Source organism: Struthio camelus, chromosome 24, assembly GCF_040807025.1.
Source record: "Struthio camelus isolate bStrCam1 chromosome 24, bStrCam1.hap1, whole genome shotgun sequence".
Lineage (NCBI taxonomy): Eukaryota > Metazoa > Chordata > Aves > Struthioniformes > Struthionidae > Struthio > Struthio camelus.
Genome location: NC_090965.1, coordinates 9,819,380 through 9,838,264, shown reverse-complemented (window position 1 = coordinate 9,838,264; position 18,885 = coordinate 9,819,380). Strand labels below are relative to the sequence as shown.

The 18,885-nt window shown below is 38.5% G+C and overlaps 1 protein-coding gene across 15 annotated transcripts in view; it reads right to left on the bottom strand.

Moving 5' to 3' along the window:
• Nucleotides 1-1,200: 1,200 nt before the first annotated feature.
• Nucleotides 1,201-18,885, bottom strand: part of MAGI3 (membrane associated guanylate kinase, WW and PDZ domain containing 3) — a 106,335-nt gene continuing 88,650 nt past the window's right edge. For 6 of the 15 annotated variants that reach the window (XM_068918628.1, XM_068918627.1, XM_068918620.1 and 3 more), the window contains 7 exons: nt 15,593-15,778; nt 11,755-11,848; nt 10,831-10,963; nt 10,195-10,338; nt 6,699-6,837; nt 3,364-4,478; nt 1,201-3,246 (listed from right to left, as the gene is read on the bottom strand). In XM_068918628.1, coding sequence (XP_068774729.1) covers nt 3,235-3,246; nt 3,364-4,478; nt 6,699-6,837; nt 10,195-10,338; nt 10,831-10,963; nt 11,755-11,848; nt 15,593-15,778 — 1,823 coding nt within the window. In that variant the 3' untranslated portion in view covers nt 1,201-3,234. Of the gene's footprint in view, nt 4,479-4,915; nt 5,006-6,698; nt 6,838-10,194; nt 10,339-10,830; nt 10,964-11,754; nt 11,849-15,592; nt 15,779-18,885 lie in introns of all 15 variants that reach the window. The other 9 variants (XR_011136241.1, XM_068918631.1, XM_068918624.1 and 6 more) reach the window with 9 other exon arrangements.

Genomic DNA, 18,885 nt, shown 5'->3' with positions numbered 1-18,885 from the left:
GCATCCTTTTTCAAAGAGCTCTGGTGCTGTACTCACATTTTTCAAATTTGCGCAGCTGTCTTCAGAGCTCTTTTCGGAGAGATCATCATCATACATTGATGCATTTATCTGAATGGACTGAAGAATCTTTCTCTACTTAAAAAGCTCAATGTGCTTTAGGCTTTGCCTCTTTATCCTGAGCTACTGAAGGATGCAGTGAAATTCACTCTGCATGAGATGAACATTGCCTCCATGTTGACAGCTAAGCTTGCAGCTGCATAGCAGCAGTGTAACAGATTCATGCTGAATGGCTTTATGTTAGGTCTGCAAATAAATGGTCATTATTTTTGAAAAACACTAGTTATATGAAAATAACCTTACAACACAGACTACAAGTAATGCATCTCTCAAATAGAGAATATTGTTGTTTTCATTCCTGTAACTCCTCAGCTATGTTTATACTGATGATGCTTTTTAGGTTTTTCATTCAACGGGCAGTTAATAGCTTGTGCTAGGTACAAAGGGCATCCTGTCATAACCTCTTCTGAGAAGCAGCTTAACTCAGCGTTGTGAAAAGCTGTTGCAGCTTTGCACTGCAATAGTGCCTCACATTGGAATAACAAAGAAAAAGATCTGTCACGGGGATCAGGTAAGTGGAAGAGCCAGGACAAAGAATGTCTTCCTTAAAAAGTAGATTATTGTTTAGAAATGGCACAGGAGATAAAATGTTTTAGTATGTTAAACATGTTTTCTTCAGTTTTGGTAACTGCTATCTTGTAGTATATTAGTAGTGGGGAAAAAAGAAAAAACAGGACCTTTTTATAGCTTCATTCTTTCACATAGGGGGGTAAGACAGAAGAGGAGATTTGGTAGTAAATTGTTTACAATTATTTTCTGCACAAGGAAAGGTTGTAAGTTGTAAAAGGAAGTGACAATTTTGGATATCAAAATGTACAAATAAACCTACGGTACAAGTATTTCATCATACACAATTTATACTACATGATTTGATGTTTTTTATAATACCTTTGTTGAACAATTGTTATCTGAACAAGGAGGCAAGGAAACTTCCAATAATAAATTGCATTTGTTTTCCAGAAGAGTATTAATGTTTATGGGTAAAACCTGGGTCATATAGTTAGCTGTTTAAATGCAGGTATCACACCACTGAAAGTCAACAATGAATATATGTTATACAGTGCAGAACCAACAGACTATGAACTGGAGTTTCTTTTTAATATCTATATAAAAAATAATGAGCGATTTACAGGTCTTTCTCTAGTCAGAACCTCAGAAGTATATATAAAGGTGCTGTACAATATATAAACATTTACACCCAGTACATCCATACATTGCTTAGCATTCCAAGGCCACATTGCTAAGTCATCTGATACAGTAAGTACAGACACAAGTCCTCTGGAAGGAAGAATCACAGACAGGTAAGACACTAAATCAAGTCACATTAACAATTAGAAAAAATATAGTGGTAGTTTATGACAGGGAAATCATTTCAGTGGTGCTAATTCATCTTTATATTAAACTTCTGAATTTGTTACTGTACTCAATGGTAGGGCAGGGGTGTGCAACAACATAAAAACAGTCTTCTGTCAAGAATACATGGTTAATATCTACATAGGCTACTTCGAAGTATTAAATATTTTCACAGTCATACTCCACAACATGGAGCATTTGTACATACGCTACATCAAATCAATGGATCATCCACTGTGAAGCAGCAGAGTGCAGTTCAGATCTGCCTTAAAGCCTATTTAATTTTCAAAAATGTTTGTTTAAAAAGCTGCTTGAGTAGTCTTCTGTACCTCTAAAGAATTGTCCAAGTCAGAACTCATCCACTGTGCTTCATTAAACTTTAAAACCATTAAACATTTCAAAGCCAAACAAGATGCTCAATCACTTTCAATTAGCAAGTTGTATTAGTTTGGATTTTAACATAAGTAAAGCTTGACTGTCTGTACTTCCTTCTGCTTCTGCAAACTGGACCAAAGAGCTGCTTTTACCACTTTTTTTTTTTTTTTTTTGCAATCATTAAAAAAAACACCTAATACATCAGGAAGTCATCACTAAAATTTCAAAGAAAATAAATCCCTTCAATTTTTTCAGTTCACTGTACTTAAAGCTAATTATGTGACTGGTGTGTAAGTAGATTCTGATGGTAACAGTCCTCAAAATTACTTTAAAAATATGTACTATAGCCCAAACAATAGATATTACATCTCATGTACCCCGTATTAGCATTCTATTTAGCACTCTTAGATCACACACTTACTTAAAATATGGGAGACTTCTTCTAATATGCACAGGTAAGATGAACTTCATTCAAAAGCTGACTACAGTAGTTGGTTCTGTCCTAAAGACCAACCATTATCTTTAGAGAGGAGAAAAAAAAAAAAAAGAAAATCCAATTCTTAAAAAAAAAAAAAGAAAAAGAAAAAGCCAGTTCTTAATTAACATTGAATAATGAACAAAGAATTTCAGTACACAGCACCAGAAAGAGGCGGAAAATAAATACACGCTTGCTGCATATACTTACAAAGAAAGCCTGCCACAAGTGAAGCCAAAGGAATTATGCTATTTAACAAAAACCCAGACTTTTCTCTCTCTTCAAACAGCTGTTTGTCAACAACAACTGTCTAAAGCATCCTCATGAATCAAAACAATAAAGCAGGTTTGCTGTGTTCTTAAAAAAGCAAAAGTTGCATCATGTCAAATATAATTTTTTTTTTTTTTAAATCTACATGCTTTTAATATTAGGTTTTAAAAAAAAAAAACAAAAACAAAACCCACATCTGTTGGACCAGCATTAGTGGCTCATTTGCTAGCCTAGAATTGATAGAACCAATCTACCCATCTTCTTACAGCAACAGTAAGAACATGGGTATTTCCTTATGTAAACATGCAACACGCTCTTGAGCGACTACTCATTTCAAACAAAACCTTGTCTTTTCTGTGACTGGAATATATATGAAAAGGATTAGAGTGGCTGGATACAGTAGATAACTTGGCACAAGAACAAGTGAGTCATGATCACATTGGCAATATAGGCATTAAATAATTTTGTTCAGAAACTCACAATACTATCTGAGAAAGCCGTAGCAGTGCAATGTTGAGAGCAGCAGAACACCGCCTTCAAAAGGACAAGGGGACAGCAGCTTATGGAGGAGTTTCATTTAAGCAATCCAAAAGGTCCTTCATGCAGCTTAGATAATTTAAGACTAACTCAAATACTTTCCACCCTCAAATCAGTTTCTGAAAAAAAAAAAAAGACAGCTTTATGAAAAGAAATGATGCTTTGAAAGGGCCATCATTAGAAATTTGATTAAAACTTTTTTTTTTTTTAAAAAAGTGTCTGTCAGTCAGTCAAACCTGTTTTTCAGCCATACTTGCTGTTTTGGTGACTTTACATGCACTTGGTACCTTCCAAGGTCCAGGAGTTATTGGTGCTTTCTTGACTGGTGAACTGTTCTCAGATTTTGAAATTCCAGCATCTTTGGTTTCAGCAGGTGGCTCCATGTGTGTGTCTCTGTGGTGTCTGTTCAGAGTAACAGTCTCCTGGATTTCTAGCCGCCTTTGTTTCTCCATGGAAAGCAGTGGAATATTGGAAAGACTTGACGTTTTGAATTTGATGGAACTTGGCTCTCCAGAGTTTGAGTTCTTTATTTTTACATCTTTGGATGTGTTTGTCCTAGAGTTACTGGCCTTACTGAACGGAAGTGTATTTTCATCAAATGCTGGGTATTTCCTCTCTGGAGCCCACCCTCCTTTCGTTTCAGAACTTTTTTGTTTTGCATCTTTACTTGTGACTCCTATTTTACTGTTTCCACCTTTCACTTGCTCAACAATCTTAACGTCACCACCAGTTGGTCTGTCTTGGTATTCTTGTAACTTGGCTAACATTTCTGTGTTTCCTAGCTTACTGAGGTACTTCTGGGGACTGGCAGACCTTTCTTGTTTTTCTCTGGAATACTCTCTCTTATTACTGTTGTTCATCCCTATTTCTGTGTGTTTATTCTCATCTTTTCTGGAACTGTCAGATTTATGTGAGAGGTTGCCATGGATTTTTTTAGGATCCCTCATTCTAGGGCTGTGGAATCCTGTTTGATGGTATCCCTCTGCTGTCCCTACCTTTTCTGGACTTGCAGATGTGTCTCTTCTGGTAAGACCACCAGTCCCTAATTCCAAACTACCTTTTGTCATTTCAAACCCAGGACTGGAAGGATGACCACGTCTGTTCTTCAGTCTCTGGGGAGAAGACATAGGCTTAATCTCAGACTTGTTTTCAGTTAAAGTGCTTATCTTTTCAGGCACAGTGTTCTTTGCTTGTTCCAGTTTCTCAGACAGCTGAACTTTCATTAAAGCTTCTCCTGATATTGGTAAATAACATACTTCGGATGGGGAAGCAGAATGTGAAGATGAAGATACCGGTGACTGTTCTTCATATATTACATTTGACGAAGACGGATTATAACTATCCCAATCACCTGGAAGTGAACAGGGAGAGATTTGACTAAGTCATTACAGAAAAATCAGCTTAAATATTTTTAAAATGTGTTTACTACTGAGGTTCCAGGCTGTTATGTGAAATTTTCAACTTCAAAAAGATTACATAGTGACGTATTCTCAAAGTCTGCTTAACCAGTTTTCTGTACTGCATTGTTCTACAATGCTACAATCATAAGGATGTGATTTTTTTGGAAAAAAATTTGTGCTTAGAATGCTGGCATGATCTCTGCAGGACTGACGGGTCTTGCATCAGCATAACTTTAGAGCCTACATAGCACAACTGCAAAATAAAAATTTCCCTGACCCCACATTGTTATGCTTTATGCTAAAGAAAACTGAAACAATGAAAAGCTGAGGTTATTGATAGCTTTGCACTTTAATAGAAAGAGATGAATCACAAGACATGCAGATTTACCAAGTCTTTAAGGAAAAACCAAGAAAAGCACTGAAAGCCCTTAATGTTGCTCAGGTTTCACGTAGGGACACAGACTGGAAGGAGCCAAACCTGAAGGAGGAAGAGAAAAAGCCCAGAACTACATACCAAAATCACAAGAGTACAGCAAGCAAGATTTCAATCAGAAATGTACAATTAACACCAAGACAAGAGGCAACACAGCCCTTCCCCTTCTCCCCAGCTGCTGATCTAATCTAAGTTGCTTAACCTAATCTAAGACCTTGCTTTTGACAGAAGGCTGGACCAGATGATCTCTAGAGGTCCCATCTGACTTTTCTATGATTCTGTTTTTCTGTCTTGGGTTCAGGAGATTTCAGTGAACAAGACATGCCAGGAGTGATTCCAGATAACTATTGCACTTCTTGGTGAATGTTAAACACTATTTATCACAGCTGAAATTATGCTGACCTTAAATAGCTGTTAGTAAGGAGAAAATTGGAGCTGCGCACACACCAGCTCCTTCTGTTCCAGCTAGTATATGCTAATTTTGAAGTGACAACAACCTCTCTGAGAACTTCAACAGAAACTCATCAGAACACAAAGGGAACTCTATCCTTCAGCCTTAATGACCAGGTAATTCAGTGTGAAACACACAGTCAGCTAGCTAGGGATCTAGCGAGATGGCATAGAACAGATTTTGTAGTTTACAGATAGACTGTTTCCATGCTATGTGCTAATTCTGATTTTACTGTGCTGTGCAATTTGAACCAGATGATGTTAAGTTGTATCTTCTAGTTCTCTGGACAAAAAAAATGGAGAAACTTCTGAGAAGATTTCATCTCCTGGTGGATGTCAGTTGCTGCCTGTAAACAACTGAATGTGACAAACTACCTGAAAGTTCAAACTGTGTGTTTTGAATTTGATTTTCAAAGTGTAAATCTATAGGTCATTACTATTTTTGAAGAGTTCTTTATTGGAAAAAACAACCTTAAAATTTAAGAACTTTGCCATCAAAATCTTGTTGTCAGCATCAAGGATTAAAAGATCAAAATGCTTACTTTAAGAAAGAACGTTCTCTGCTTTAAAATACTGCCACAGCCACAAAACTCTTTGATTTGTAATTTTGGAGCATGTCCTAATAAGACTCAAAATAATTAGTTCTGTGCTCTGCTTTGTAGGTGAACTCAGAGGTCTTGTAAGCATTTGCTTTTTTCTGCCCTCCTTCCCCCCTTCCCCCCCCCTTTTTTTTTTTTTGCTTATAAAGTTGTGCTTTCCTGTCATAAATGTAGAAGTCATGACTATAAACACACAAAATCTTATACTTTGTGAGCAAAGCTTTCTCCCTTGTTTCAAAAATTTTCGCTTTGAAAAAACAAAAACCAAACACGCTAGAATTTAGAAGGCTAAAAACAGGGTATTACATCTGTATAGAAACAACATACTTGCAGAAGCATTTTGAGCTGAGCACTGTATCATATAGAATCTTAAATTAAATTAAAAAGCAAACAGTGATAATTATCATATTTGCATAGGAGAATATAGGAGATTAGTTTGGACAGAGCAAAGAAACTGATTCCAACTGCAAATATGCAATAATTTCACACTTCATGTAATTTTCTTAGGTACTTGTCATGTATTAATTTTTACCAAAAACATTCCTTATATCTGAAAAGATATATGAGCAGCTTGTATGGCTATCCAAAAGGGAACTGCTAACTATTTCAGTGAATCAGCATAAAAGTGTCTTTATTAGACTCTATTCCATTGTCTTGGACCCTTAAAATGAATATTTTAGATGACGTACTGTGATCTGGTATCAAGCCAGTCCCTGGTCTCAGCAGCAGCAAAACTTTATTCCCGCCAGCCTGAATCAGCTCAATGGCTCGTGTGTGAGTGATTCCTTGGGTGGGTTCTCCATTTATTTCAACAATTTGGTCACCAACCTGACAAGAAAATAGCAACCAGCTTAATCGTTATGAATGACTGCCACCAGAAATTGTTTTTAATTTAGATAGAAAAATTATAGAGGCAGATGAGTCTATTTTTTTCTCTCACACTAAATCTACTCAGCAATAACAATACCATTCCATCATTGCTGACTAATACAATACAACATTGTGGCTGTTCAGAGTTCTTCACATAGGTCTTCTACTTAGCCAGCTCAGTAAAAGACCCCAAATTACTTAAAACACATCCTCCATTTATTTACTAGTGAGTACACAGATATAGCCATGTTCTTGAATACCTTTTCATCCTGTATCGTCTTATAAAGGGAGCTTATTGATGAATCATGTAAAACCTTGCAACATGCATCTGTTTAAAATCATGTGAAATTAGGTAAGTAACACAATCACTTCTCTACGTTTAATAAAAGCTGAATACTATTATGGCAGAACGGGCTTCATATAAAGGAAAAGACTTTTTATTCTAGCTAAGAAAGATCACAAATATTATGCAGTTAACAGTAATGAGGTCTCTGAGGCCAATTAGCAAATTAAAGAGATAATGGGCATGTAATTACAATTCACGATAACTTTCTGCTACCAGAAAGTGGGTGAAATAGAACTCTTGCAAAAAGTGTCATGAAATCTATTTTGCAATACGTGGATCAGCCAATGGATGTCACTAGTGCATAAAATTAGCTGCTTAAAGAGACTATCTATCTGGGCTCTGTTAAATAAAATGTCTCTGCCAAAGAAAGTCACTAGTTGGTTACTCATCTGATAGGACAGGAAGCTCCACACCACACTAGGTGCACCACGTTGTCCTCAGCTGCCATTAAGTGGGTGAGAAATTCCTCTTAGTTATTTAAAAGTATAGCCATGAAATGACAGCATTTTACAGCTGAAGAAGGAGAAACTGAATGTCATAAAAATAATGAATAATCTCATACTGGGTAAGTACATACTCTCTGTCCTCACTGGGACCTGTTGGGGCACATGGCACTAAACCCCTCCCCTGGTTCTGCTCCACCACTCCCACTAGTGCCTCATTTGTGGCTGTTCCAACACTTGCTCCATCTACCATCCACATCCACCAGCATCATTGCAGCGAATACATTCACTAATGAAATAATAAAAGCACTAAGATAGCTGGGGCTGGTGTCCAGTGTGCTGCAACAACCATGGGAGAAGTAGTGCCGACAGCAGCACATTTTACCTACTTTCTCACATTATACTAACATTTTTCCTGCTATTGCCACTCATAGATCTGCATTAAGCAATATTTTATTCACACAGATGCACCACCAGAAATGAAACGATGATGAAAAACAAGTCAGGCCTTTCAAACACTGGTGGGACAGGCAGCTGTCTCCGCTCCAAATCCCTTTTCTGATGCGATTGCACTAATTTTACACACAATTTCAGCATCCAAACAGCATGAATTTGTAGTTGAACCCCGCTATATTGTACGGTGTAGGTATCTATTAGTCAAAAGTAAGGCCTCTGGGAAACAGTAAGCCAAGAACTGAGCCTGTTGCTCATACATGGTTGAATCTTGCTCAACATGTTTGCCACCTACAATTAGAAGGCACCCCTAGTTTACTGGCCAGAAAGTGATCAGTAACTAATGGATAACAAAAAAGAACTGGATGAGACCTCATGAGAAGACCCACAAAAATAACTCCAGGTTTGCTTTTATTATTTACTTTTTAATCTATCTGTTAGGATAGGATTTCTTTTTATTAAGAGAGGAGACTGGAGAACCCAGGAATATGCAACAAGAATGTACTTTATTGTACCAAGACTGGATGGAGGAGGAAGAGACTGTGAGCATTTGAGGAACCTCCTGCAGGCGTTAACACATATTCCCTGCACAGTAAGGTACTCCCCAATAAGTGATGGGAGTGGGCTTTGCAGAAGACTGCTGAGGAAGCTGCCCAGGGTCCCTCCCCCTGACCCTAGGGATCTATTTTTGGACTCTTACTTGAACACAGCTGTGCTAGGAGAGACCATTAGCCCCATCAGGCCTGTCCTGTCCCCTGGAGGAAGACGACATGCACATGGAAGACAGTGAGTCAATATCTACGACAGTGTGAAAGCAAACACTTGGGAAATAGAGTGTTTTCAGTAATATCTTGCCATCACATTCCCCACAAATAATCTATGCCTTGGCACAGATGATCCATGTTAAGTAGAATACAGCCAAAGCACATCTGAAAACAGAGACTAAATGCTGCTGCTACACTCCAGAGCGTAACAGGAGCAGAGACAGGGGAGTATCTCCAGAGATAGAAATCCATAAAGCTGAATGGTGCCAGAGTTAGGGAACTGTATATTTTTGGTGATGTTTATCGTTGTTAAGTTTCTCCAAGCAAAGACCCATTTTCACAGCTGGGAACCTTTTGGTTGCTGCCGCCTGGAAAGCAAAGCTCTGGAGCTTAGTATAACACCACTTAAAGGAGAAAATATTAGTACTAAAACACTCACTTAGTCTCTCAAGCTTTAGAGAAAAAGTTAATTATTGTAAAGAGTTAGGATAATAGAAGTTAACAATATTTAGAATTTCTCGTCCAGATAAGCCTCACAGTAGCCCCAACAAGTATCTGCATACTGTAGTACAAGTGGAGGCAGAGTTGTGTCATTGGCCAGTATAGCAGAATGGCCACAGTATAACTGCAGGAGTTTAAGTGGGACGGCATCTCACAGGTACCTGGACTCTCAGTTCCATGCTCTCGTCTGTGAAAATTCAGCTTTGAACACTCGCTACAGATTCTCACACACCATCATTCTTTGCCATTGCACCCATGTGTTTTGCTTTTAACATAATACTTGAAAGTAAATTCCTTACACAAACGTAAGACTTAATATAGCAATCTTTGAAAAAAATTAGGCTTAGATCTTCAAACAGTGCACAGAACAGCAATAACATAGCATGCACAAAACTTTTTTTTTTTTTTTTAAATAAGTTCACTGACTTGGATGGTGACTCTTCTTTCAGTTTTCTGCTTCACTGTGCAATTTCTTTTCAGGGCTTCTAAAATATCATCCATCTTAAGTAACTGTTGCTCACAGCCTGGGACATGTACATTACCATAACTCAAGCATGTGGATGGACGGACAGTTTATTTTGGAGGGGCAGAGCTGCTCATATATTTTCTTCTTTGAAAACCAAGCCTACCACCATAGAATTTGCTATCACTGTACAATAATAGCTGAAAGACTGGCAGCTGTCCAGATACTGTTCTGCCTGCTGGGACCCCACACTCAAAAACACAAGATTGTTACCATTACAGGTAATTAAATACATCCAAAGGCCAACTTCTGTACTAACAAATTGATCAGAGAAGACAAACTCACATGTATTCTCCCATCCTTGATTGCTGGCCCGTCTTCAGCAAGTCGAAGGATGAATAAGCCCATGTTGTATTCCTTTCCTCCACGAAGACTAAATCCAAACCCTCGTGGGCCTCTTTCCAATTCTACTGGATAGCAGCCAAGATTCTGTGTAGGAAGTGACACACAAAAAAAGATGAGGAACTGTAGGCAGATTTAAACTTCTATTTTTCTGGAAAAATGTTTCATACTTTATGAAGAATGTGCAATACACAATTTAACTTGAATTCATCACAAATCATGTATGATTAGGTATAGTAGTGTCATGCTAAGTCAAAAAGTATAGAACATTTTTCCGTCTAAGTTTTAGATATACATGGAATTTCTTTACAAAATCTTGGCAAAGAGTCTGTAGTAGCCCAGTTCCAAAGATTTGCTGTTTGTTTTATAATGAGTATTAAACTACACTAAGAAGATAATCAAATTTAAAACATTAGCAAAAACATTCCCTCTAACGCTTTAGTCCATTTTTATAAGCAACTTTTATACTCATGTCTGACAGGAAAACATTTTACTATCCTGCTCTTGAATACTCAGTCGTAACTCCTCTGTCTTGACAAACCAGTATTTTGCATGCGTCTGAATCCTCTGGATTGTTACCTGTACCTGCGAATGACGGCTACCAATTACTGAAGCAACACCAGCATCAGATTGTGTCAAGTGCTTATGCTCGGGCCACGAAAGCCTGTAACTATTTGATACTTCTTTTCCAGCTTCACCTTCCATGGCTGCCCTACAGAGGTAAAAGGAAGTGGATGTTACCTTTGCATTTAAAGAATTATCATCATAAGTTTTATAATAGATTTAGTGTGGGATCCAACACACAGTAGTTCAGCTGACAGTACAGGCTTCTTACATATTGAGCATATAAATGACTTCATGTAAGGCTGCTTCTTGATCATCTACAGCTTATAAACAAAATCAGTATAAGCACACTAATGACACGTAATGTCAGACTCCTGGTGCAATGGCAGAGTTATAATACTTGCTTCATTCAGAGTATGGAGACTTCAATCATATTATCTGAGAAACCAAAGGAGAGTAAAACAAACAAACAAACAAACAAACAAACAAAGAAGAATACAGACTTATTCTCTGTAGCTCAGCCTCAATCATTTCCTGGGAAAACTTCTTCCCAAGTCCTCTTTCATAAAGACCTGCTTCATGTTGAGTTCAGAGCATCCCCAGTTCATTCACAGAACATGATGAAGTATTTCTGAATAATGCCTCAAACTTCCAATTTCTAGGAAGTCAACTCACATTTTTAATTTAATCCCATGCCATGTCACCACCACAATGCTGAAAGAACCTCCCTACTGATTTTCCAGAAACAAGGACTCACTCACAGAACTGCCATACTGCAGTGACCACTCCATTCTGACACTGCTCAAAGGCAGCTTTCTGTTTTAATATTAAAATAAGTGTTATGCGATTATTCTTACAAGCTGCAACAACCCCACTGGTCGAACTTTTCTTGTTCTCGGTACCTTTTACCAAACAAACAAACACACACACACTCTGTACCTCTCTGCACTGTTCTGTGCTGTTTCCAGAGGCCTGTGCTGTGGAGCTGGACTCTGTTTGGCGGAGTTTGTTCCTGACGGAGGACCACGATGTTCTAATGAATTCAAACAAAATCAACAGTCAGAGACCTTCCTATATATAAAAGTAGGTCACTGTGGTCTCACGATAGTCTCCCCTCAGCGCTGTCTCCTGTTCTCAGCTGCCTAGAACAAGGTGGCAGGTGTGCATTTCAGGAAAAACGGTCGGTTTTCTGAGAATGAGCTGAAAGGCAGGTCTGTGTAACAGCTGATACATTGTTCATAATGAATGCTACCGCTACAGCATCTTAGATTAAGTCTAACTCACACCAATTAAAAAGGGGAAGAGGATTTTCCTAGGTCTAATGCCATAAGCCAGGAACTATAGCGGAGTTCATTGCTTCCCCTGAAATACCATTCCTATGAATTTTATTCTTACCTACATTTTTTTTTCCTCAAACAACTTATTTTTAACTGAACCAGACATGAACAGAAGCATTTCAGATTGTATGCACATAGAATAAAACTAGAAGCTACTGCAGCTAGTCAGATCCACAAAGCTGGTTCACATATTCACTACAACAAAAATACATAAGAGAGGAAGAATAATTTGAGAATATATCCCTTTTTGAAAGTAAGAGAAATTTGAGTATCTGCAGGGGCCATCAGGATTCACAGGTGAAGATGGTAATGATCGGAAGGAAACTGTCAACTCTTCTAAGACACAATGGAGAGTGCCACAGGAAAGCTGCAGGAAAGGCTATGAACTATTCCCACAGTGAAATCCATGTGACTTGTTTACTGGCATATTATCAACAGGAATTTTAGGGCATTTTGCCTTCTCCCAAAGGCTAACTAAAAATTAAAGTGTAATGGCATTTTATGAAAATCTTGTAAAGCAGTTTTTAAGACGATTTTTTCCCTTCCACACAAAATACAGTGATTGGACACTTACAGTAAATCCATTGCATTTATGGAAAAACCTGTTTCCAAATACAAAACGTCTCTGTCACTTAAAAGAGCAATGAATCATACTCTATGCAGAAAGCTGCCTGTTAGCTAGAACCTTAAATGGTAAGTTGTAGCCCAAGATGGACTTATGTACTGAATTATAAACTAATGAACTCCTTTTCCTTTCAATGTTTTGAAAAGGCATCCCGAAGAGCCAAATTAGAGATGCTCCAGTCTTCTGTTAAGCGCATCACAGTAATCCATTTTTGAGTCAAAACAAACAAACAAGCAAACCTCACTAAAACATACAAAGTACACATGCACCTTAAGGTAAAGAAAACATAATGCAACTTTGTCTGTTGCACATTATTAGACTGAATTTCTCAGGTGTGCCAGACCTCAGAAGTCCTTCAGAGGACTGCTTGGCGCTACTACTATGACATGCCTTAAAGAGATTTTTTTTCTCTAGAGATGAAATGTCAACTTTTACTCCTGCTTTATACTCAGAATTTTAATTTATAAGCACAGCAAGGAAAAGGCCATCTGTTTGCATGAATTCTCCAGTCCTCTATTCAGTCTGCTCTCTTGCATTTCTAGCTAATACATGACAGAAGCTGACAGGCTCCTGCTTTTGTGAAAAATGTTAAAGAATGTCCTCTGGAGCACGAAGTGGAATTCGTTTATTCATATGAAAAGCAAAGATCTAACATCTGTGAAAGCTAGGAGGAAGGAAGGGATAGGTAGAAGGGATACATGGTAGTATTTTCATTGCCAGTCTCTGAGGATAGCACTAAAGATGAGGCACTGGGGAACAGTAAACTCCATTAGCGTTTACATTTTGTGATGCTGAAGAGCTTCTGGCAAAATAGGCATTTTTCTCATTGGAGTTGCATATCATACTCTTCCTAAGGGTTATCCGCTATCTTGTGAACAATCTCAGTAAAGCTCAACTCTTTCCCCAGCACCCCAGTAGGGGAAAATGATTGAAGCCCTGACTAATTTACATCCACTCTGGCTTCCTTCCCTAAGGGATTTTGCTGCATTGTGGGTTGTGTTGTGAGATGAACTATATTCTCCAGCTTTATAAAACAATGAGAATTTTGAAACAGTAACATACTCTTGTTTCTGTGGAATAGGCTCTGCTTATATTTCCTCCATTGTCCCAAAATTCTCTACAGCCAAAACATGCCAACTTCAGCTCCTTTAAGTCATGCCGTTTTTCTGACTGTGCTTTTCAGCTTAGTTTTATCAGCTGCTACTGCCTTTTTTTTCTCTCATCGTTGATTCTCACTCAGATTGGTATTTTATCTCTACATTCTGGCTACAAATCTGTAAATGAGGAAATGGAAAAAGCTAAAGTTCTTATACAGAGTCCAGGTAGGGTCAGGAAAAAATAAAGGACAAAAAGGTTATATTAGGAAAGTTTATTCCAAAGACAAAGCCGATTAAGAGCCCCAGAGAAATAGATCTAATGCAACCAACTCAGACTTCAATTGCATTACGAACGTTGCCACGGGCAACAGCTTTGAGGTGTGTCCCTTTTCTCTGGAATGAATTTGATTTGAAAAAATGAAAATTTTCATAGAAAAATAACAATTTATAGAAGTCTATCTGTTTCAAGCATTAGAAAGGGAAAGCAAGTCTTTAGTATTCTATATTGCAGGGTGAGCTAGTGTGTTAAATATTTGCAACGAATCTGAAATTAGAGAATGATCTGTTTGCTTTACTCACATTCTGGCTTTAGGTATTTATTATTTAAAAGGTGAGAAAAGCCAAATTTCTGGCACAATAACGATAGCCAGTTTAATTAAACTCACAAGCAGCAACCCAGAAAAATGCAATGGTAAGCAGGGTTGGAAAACAGTTTTTTCTCATCAAACGATTGGATTTTACATATTTATAGCAAATTGTTTGTGTAGGAACAATATCGTGTTGAAAGCAATGTTGCATGAGAGCTTTCATTAGAAAAAATAATCTCTGAAGATGTAACTTTGCAGTCACAAATATCCATTTTGCTGTTCAGAGGCTATGACTGCTGTGTGCGAAGAACTTGCTAGCAGCCTGGAAGGCTCTGCAGGAAAATAGCTGAATAGGATTTTTATGGTGGGACGTGACCATTTTTCAAAATGCATTTTTAGAAGACACAAGAACTACAGAATGTTTCTGTTGTATCCTAGGGATGTGGTACTAGGCAATTTGTATATTTTCACATAGCAATAAAAAAAGACACAGAGTGCCTAACTGGAGAGGATCTAAAAAGTAGATGTTCACAGGCTTAGGTGTTCATAGCACCTAACTTCTGCGCAGCAGCAGAGTTCCTGAAGGACAGCAGTCTGGCAGAGTTGCATCAGCCTGCTCCACAGTGTCCTGACAGACTACCTCGTACCCTTGGAACGGAGCCTTCCTGACAATGACTACAGCAGCGAGACATATGTGTTGCCCAGGAAGGTGAGAAAATTCTCTCTCCTAATGTAGTCTTGCTCATCTGCTGTAGTTCCCCCAGAAGAGATAACTTCTCTTTAGCTGAAGAATATGAGGTCTGGATAGGACATGTTTCCCCATTAGCAGCAGTCCCCTTCTCTCATGTGAGAAACCATGAGAATTTCTCTTCCCCTACATCACATCCTCCATACATCTTATTTTTCAATATAACCATTTCAGCACCTGTCTCCTTCTGTCCCACTTGTGCTCAGTTCCTACTGTGCAAATGAATGAGCTTCACTTTCTTTCATTCAATGGGAGAATATGTTCTTTAAATCCCAAACATCTCGCAATACTCCATTTTGTGTATTAACTTTAGAAACTATTAAACGTTAGACTGCCAATTTGGTAGGACATATTCACTCAGCTGTGTTATGCATCTTCCTTACCTTCCTCAGCAACGACAGTCAGAGTTACCACATTGCCTGCATCTTTAATCAGCTGTACTATACTGTCATGTGAGAGCTCAATGATTGATTGACCATTCACTGCCGAGATGCGGTCTCCCACTTTCAGCTTCCCACACTGTTCAGCTGGACTCCCATCTATAACACGCCCAATCTTGTGAGGAATCACTAGGAAACCAAGAACAGGCATATCAGCTTTTTCAGAACACAATTAATATTCATTTAAGTTAGGAATCTTACAGACCCAGAAGCACCTCACAGGCTGTTCCTGCTCTAAAGGGTAGCATTTTAAAATGAATTAAGTATTGGGGGGGGGGGGGGGGATGGTCACCAAGAAGCTGATGTGTATAATCAATAGAATAGTTCTCCTGACAGTCAGAGTACCTAAGCTAGGCTCCTGCTTTGAATCTGCACTAGAAAACCAAATCTCTCTCCCTCTGTTCTAACCATACGAGGAACCTTGATGTCCTGCACCTAAAACTAGTGGAGGAATAGTCTGCTGCAGTGCCACTTGTCTGCATGGCTAACTAGTGCTACAGAGAGGTGAGGAAGGTAAAGCATGGGTGGTCAACCTATTGCTTCTGGGCTGCAAGCAGCTCCTACAGGGCCATGTCATACCATGTCATGTCATTTTGGCACAGGGACTGCTTGGTGATCCAAATCTCTATCTGAGAAAGGGAACAAACCAGACCTGGCTGCTGAGGTCCCTCAACATCCAGCTACACCTCACCTGGCCTCTGCAGGGAAGGGAAAGCAGTTAGCTCACCAAGAGTGCCCCTCTTCCTGAAACATGATATATCTTGTGGTTTTAGGTGTTATGAAGACTTTTATACGTGTTGGTGTTATTAGCCATATCCTAGGATTAGTACCTGAAGATAATAATAAGATAGCACTGCCTCCCAGTGTCCCTCCTGTATACGTTGCTCCATGGAGCATTCAAAGGTGCTGAACCATGAACCCAAAGAAAGTTCACTGAGTACCAAAGAGAGGGATGCGCCTCTTAAATATACTTTCCTTCAGGCTTCTCTTCAGCTGGAAGTGCATCTCCACACTCTACCAGCTAAGAGCTGTACTAGTGCTTGTGGAGAGCTGTCATCAACCAGTGAGAAGCCATTGCAACAGGAGGAACATACCAAAACCTTGGGCAAAAGAAAGAGGCTCATTGTGTGCTTGCATACTGATACTGAAGGACATTGCATTAAATCAAAGCACATCACCATGCTTTCCCATGCATCTAGAGCAATCTTTCATTCGAGTCCCTAAAGCATAGCAAAACCAGATCCTGTCCTTACAGAATCTCATTAGGGCTCTTCTGCCCACTGTGCAGACTTCTTAGTAACTCCATTTCCAAGCAGAACTGTTACTTCTCTCCACTGACCTCTATACTTTTTCATGAATGCTCTTCCTGTTACTTCATGTAAAAACCTGTTCGTAGATCCAATGCTTGAAGTGGGTTTGACATGTACCTGTTTTATTAAGTTTATTAGTCCTGTTCTAAACATGCTTCCTTTTGAGGGATCAAAGAGGTGAGGAACATTATGCACTTTTCAAGATTATTATGAGCTAACATTTCAAAATCATGTCAGCAAATCTGAAACACTTTCAGAAAGAGACATCAGCTGAGATCATCATTCAAGATTAAAAAAAACATCAAGGTTTGTTTTAATGAGCAAACACACACAGCAGTTACTGCAGAGGAACAGACATTAAAGTCTTTCAGCATTTACCATGAGTTTAAATTTTAATTACGCTTCCTTTAAAAGACTGCTTTTTTAGTATTATATAAACCTAAGAGCCAACTGTGAAGAGAAAAACAGTGCAGGGTTGCAGACTCGCAACTGCTGATTATTTGCTTTAAAATATCCCAGCTTTACAAGAACACAGTGGCTTCACTTTAAACTGTGGCAAAGAAAAGTTCTGCATAACGCAGCACATTCACGTACCTATGTCTCCTATTTCTGTGTGTTACAAACAGCCCAGGACCACAGTGCTTATATTCCCAGTGCTGAAGTAAGCTTCAATTATCTTCTACTATTTCCAATTGTAATATCAAGCAAACATGGATTTGCAGCAGACTCTCTGACAAAAATGTTGTCTATAACAGCTTTACAGCAATATAATACCAGTATGTTACAGCAGAATTCTGTTTATAATATATTTTCTTAGTATCCAACCGATTAGACAACAAACACATCAACCCACAGTAATTCTAACACAGGACACAAATACTTGCACAGCGTCAGAGGGTGACAGTTCCAGGCCCGAATGTTACCATGGGAACTGCTTTTATGAAAAAAGTCTGCAGCTCTGCATATTGACCTCGTATGGCAGCAACAACTCACCGCTCTGCTGAAGCTCTGTCTTTCATAGCCTAGGCTGACACTGGGCGCTTTCCAAAATGGTTGGTTTTAGAATTCTTAAAAAAGGTATTATCTAAACCAAGACTGCATCACATTCAAAATACGTATCATATGAATTCAGCACAATGTTATTTAGAAGAACTATTTTTAGTGTGCTTCTGCTGTTTTTCATTGTACAGTAAAATGAAATGGAAAAGCAGAAGAAAGTGTCTGAGTTTATAAAAAAGGGACACTCAAGCCATCGTCATTGTATCAGCCTGGAACCACTTGAGCAGGTTTCAGAAATGTGATTTACATCAAGGAACTATGGGAATTGGGTAAGGAGTTCAGGAAATACTCAATTCACTGCTATTAAAAAATGGGTTAGTTGTGGGTGAATTCACAGAGCTGGTTTGTATTTTAAGGGCTGACACAGATAACTAACTCAATTGACAAAGGGAACGAATCTCAACAGGATGATCCTACTCATCAACTCATGCAGAAAATGTTCAGTAGTTTATACTTGGCACTGCTAGATAACTAGTAGCTATCAGCACATAGAATACAAAATGCATTTGATTACACAGAACAAAACTGCTTTTGTGTAGGGGGGCACAAATCTTTCCATTAATGGAGTTGAATTCCAGAGCTTCCTGCATGCAGCTTCTCTTATTCATTTCTGCTCACAACCTATCTTTTTATTTTTGCTTTTAACCTTGGTTATTTTGCTGTTTATCTCTACAATTATGCCTGAATCCAAATCTATATATCAGAACTGTAATACAAGACTGTGCTACCTTTTCATTTTGAGGATCTTTCCAGGCAAACACCCTATCTTCCTGACAATAACAACTTCCTTGCTTTCTTCCGAGTGCTGCAGTTTCTACTTTCTCAAATCCCCAAAATAAGAAAGTTCTTCCCGAATAGGGCATACAA